The sequence below is a fragment of the Poecilia formosa genome, unplaced genomic scaffold (assembly GCF_000485575.1).
Source record: "Poecilia formosa unplaced genomic scaffold, Poecilia_formosa-5.1.2 Scaffold88, whole genome shotgun sequence".
Taxonomy (NCBI): domain Eukaryota; kingdom Metazoa; phylum Chordata; class Actinopteri; order Cyprinodontiformes; family Poeciliidae; genus Poecilia; species Poecilia formosa.
This window is the reverse complement of record NW_006800027.1, coordinates 1,559,165-1,562,710: the sequence shown is the minus strand read 5'-3', so window position 1 is coordinate 1,562,710 and position 3,546 is coordinate 1,559,165. Positions and strand designations below refer to the sequence as shown.

Below are 3,546 nucleotides of genomic sequence, written 5' to 3'. Positions count from 1 at the left end.
CAAAGATGTTTGATTCATAAACCAAAATACTTGTTACTGTAATTGCAGAAATTTTTTTACTGAGAGACTGAATATAAATGAGCACAAATTTGAACTAAAAATATTATTGAAATTAGGTATCGCTCTGTAAGAGCCATAAAACTTTGCTGACATAAAATGTCAGCAAACTGGGGTGACATTTTTAGTTGCAATGTGACAAAATGAAAAAAAAAAGTGGTGTAAATGCATTGGAAAGTATAATATAAACATAGATATTCGTTATTGAAATATGACAAATATTACATTTGAAATAGTGTTTGAAGTAGTTATTTCGAACACGCTGGTCCAAATTACAGAACAAAATAAAGAACAGTAAAATAGAAGGTAAGAAATAATCAGAAGTGGAGCAACAAATGCAACCATCAAGGTGACTGATGATTAAATTTTTCCAATGTTTTCAGGTGGTTGAAGGGTAACGTGGAATCTCCAAACTGCCATCTAGTGGTTGTAGGGTGGAACTACAAAGAGAAGCAAATGATTTACGTGTTTGTCAGACCTCTCTCAGTTTGTACTGGAGTTCATGTGCTTAATAGTAATGCCATTAAATGGGGTCACAATTATTTGGATGCCTCATAAAAGTGGTGATAATTTTTTTCTAATTTCTTATGATAATTAAAATTTTAGGGCCAGGAACTAAACCACAGGATAATGGGGTAGGTAGGGCACTAGATTTGGAAACATATAATACAAGTGAAATAGCAGAATAATATTTTTGAGTGTGCATCCAAGATTAAGGTCTTGAACAATGCAGCAGGTGTTTCTCTGCCATACATAGGTGTTTAGCCCTTGCAAAGTGGATCTAAATAATTTTTGACTAGTAGTTCTCTGGAGATTATCAATCTTTTTTTTCGCAGCTTTTTTTGCACTTTTGTTTTTGCATAGAATGCATGAAAAACGTTCCTGACCCTCTGAGCCAGGGCTCATATCATCATGTATTTGACATAGTTTCCTTTTCTATTGCTACTTCTCCAACCCAAGAGGGGCTATGTGGACGAAATGACACAAAAACAAAGAAGTAAGACCGTAGTAAAAGAATATTTTATTTTCTTTTACTTTTAGTTCCTGGAAAGTGCATTATAGATTTTACAGTTAGCAAAATTCATATTTAAGACATGAACACAACCGAGCGACATTCACAATCATCACCTTTTGGACAGTGTGTTGCATAGAGGAGGAAATGTCCCTTAAGCAAATGTATAAAAATTATTTATATTCAGATGAAAAGGGGGGAGGTCGATGTGGGCATTGTTGTTCCATCAGAGCATGTGTTGTTGGTCATGTTGCCATCTTTATGCCTTTACCAAAGCAGCGAACTCTGCAGGGTAGACAGAGACAGAAAATCATGCAAAGTTGGCCATTTGTTTAAACAAGGGACTGTCCAACGAGTGTCTCGGCACGTACCATCAGCGCCAATCTTGCCATCTCCGTCGCTGTCACCGGCTTTGAGGAAAACCTTGGTCTCACCGTCGGTCAGTGCACGGGCACCTCCGCTGAAGTTCTGCAGAAACAGCCTGCCACAGACACAAGAGGTGCTCAGCTAACATTATTGATCAAAACACATCACAAATAGACCAAATAAGGCAGCTGTGCTGGAATCACAATGCTAAGGTGGGTTAAGCAAGCATAGTCATGGACATTTTTATTTAAAACTATTCATGGTCGCTCAGTCCTTATCTCAGGTCTCAAAGACGTTGAATGTCAGACGAGTTTGGCCCATCTGATCAACCCCCAAAACTCTCCAAACATATTTAGACACCAAAAGAAACCATCTTTCCATACACGATATCTCACTTTACAACCCCTTTGTTCAGGTAAAGTTCCTTCTCTTGACAAGATTTTGCTTGGTGGGGCAGGTGTCGCCTCGAGAAAGATTTAAAAGGATCTCCCAGATGGGGGCCACTGCTAAACTTGAGATGGCACAAGGGAATACATAAAGAAATGTAATGCATGCTGATGTTGGATTACAACTGCAAATAAAGGCGTGAGTAGGTTGCAATCCCAAAAAATTCTCTCTAAGTAAGACTTTCTGGATGCGGCTCCACTAAAATTTAAAGGATAGTCATAACCGCCTCTGTCTACCCTCCTACTGCTACTGCTGAATAGTATTTAATCTTAATTTAACATCATAAGATGAGCACCCCTACCCTTAAAGGTCTCCCATGTGAATGTAGAAATCCATTCCTTCTTGCATTCCTGCAGTATCTTGTATCAGTTAACTCTGTTGGTCACTATAGTAATTGCTATCTAATGTATGGAGCCCATTTTGTCCAGCCATGCATCTTACTTCAGCTCTTCCTCCTCAATGAAGCCACTCTTGTCCTGGTCAATGATGGCGAAGGCCTTCTTGACATCGTCGGCGCTCTTTCCGGCCAGACCACAAGTCTTGAAGAATTTCTTGTAGTCGAATGAGTCCGCGCCTGAAATCAGCAGAGCTTATTATGCTACTGAGACCAGAGGCAAAGACAGTGGCTATCAATAAGAATAAGGATACAACAAAACACAAAACAAGAGTAAGAAAAAGTATAGAAGAATCACCTTTGCACTCATCCAGGGCTTTAGTAATGTCAGCATCATTCAGTACACCTGCGAAAGCCATTTTGATCTGCAGAGATAGAACACTGATTAATTTAAACTCTTGTAAAAGCAGTTGTCCCTAAAGAAACAGCCTATTTGTATTAAGGACTTGATCATAGCTCACTGCATTGCAAAAAAACAAACCACAATCACAAAGCTAAAGAAACAGAATTTTGATCACTCCAAAAACAATTCACACCATGTCTTGCAAACAAACAATGCTGATAAAATAGCTGTCTTTTGACTTTCCGAGTAGAACAAACAGAATCAGAAAGGGTTCCGATTTGAAATACTTGAGTCCAATTCTCTCTGAAGTGCAGGGTTTGCATTGCTTCACTCCTTCCGTGAAGCTGAGATTGACACCTGCAACTACTGCGAGATGCTGAGGTCTGACCAATAATCCAAGGCTCTGTTTTTTTTTTGTTTTTTTTAAACGCTGACGGTCCCAAATGTAGGCATTCAGTGTGTTTCTTTAGGTGCTGCAATGCAGTGAGGTCCTGAGCAAACCCAATGTCAAAAGAAATAAAGAGCAAAAAGGCTTTTCAAGGATGCAAGGCTGGATGCGGGTCCCGCATTTTCTCTTCCCTTTCCTCTCTTCCTTCAGACTCACCTCGGTTGTGCCTTTTGCTTTGTAGGGTACAGATGACACAGACAAGACTGGAGTCGACTGCAGTGACCATCCCGGTGCTCCCAATGACCTTTTATATACTGTCACGCTGTGGAAATCTGAAGCATAAGATAACTGACACCGTGCTGAGGAGGAGGAGGTGGAAGAGGAGGAAGACGAAGGAAGGGATGGGGCAGGGGGGGGGGGGCTCGTACTGCAGCTACAGAGCGGTCTATTTTAAGTTTCAAAAATGAAGACGCTTAAAAGGTGCGTTTGAAGAAGTCTTTAATGTCCCTGGCTGCTAAGAATAGGCCTGCGTGCTGCTG

General features: G+C 40.3%; 1 protein-coding gene across 1 annotated transcript; it reads right to left on the bottom strand.

Moving 5' to 3' along the window:
* Positions 1–1,098: 1,098 nt before the first annotated feature.
* LOC103141678 (parvalbumin beta-like) lies at positions 1,099–3,334 on the bottom strand. The gene is made up of 5 exons (XM_007557410.2): positions 3,224–3,334; positions 2,575–2,641; positions 2,324–2,456; positions 1,441–1,550; positions 1,099–1,354 (listed from the first exon to the last, which is right to left on the bottom strand). The coding sequence occupies exons 2-5, from the start codon at positions 2,633–2,635 to the stop codon at positions 1,329–1,331; spliced, it is 330 nt and encodes a 109-aa protein (XP_007557472.1). The 5' UTR covers positions 2,636–2,641; positions 3,224–3,334; the 3' UTR covers positions 1,099–1,328.
* Between the last annotated feature and the right edge of the window lie 212 nt (positions 3,335–3,546).

Excerpts from the sequence above, each read along its gene's own strand:
- LOC103141678 (XM_007557410.2), bottom strand. The coding sequence starts at position 2,635 with ATGGCTTTCGCAGGTGTACTGAATGATGCTGACATTACTAAAGCCCTG. Across the intron at positions 2,457-2,574 it reads AGCCCTGGATGAGTGCAAAG|GCGCGGACTCATTCGACTAC; the intron begins GTGATTCTTCTA and ends TGCTGATTTCAG. Across the intron at positions 1,551-2,323 it reads ATTGAGGAGGAAGAGCTGAA|GCTGTTTCTGCAGAACTTCA; the intron begins GTAAGATGCATG and ends TGTCTGTGGCAG.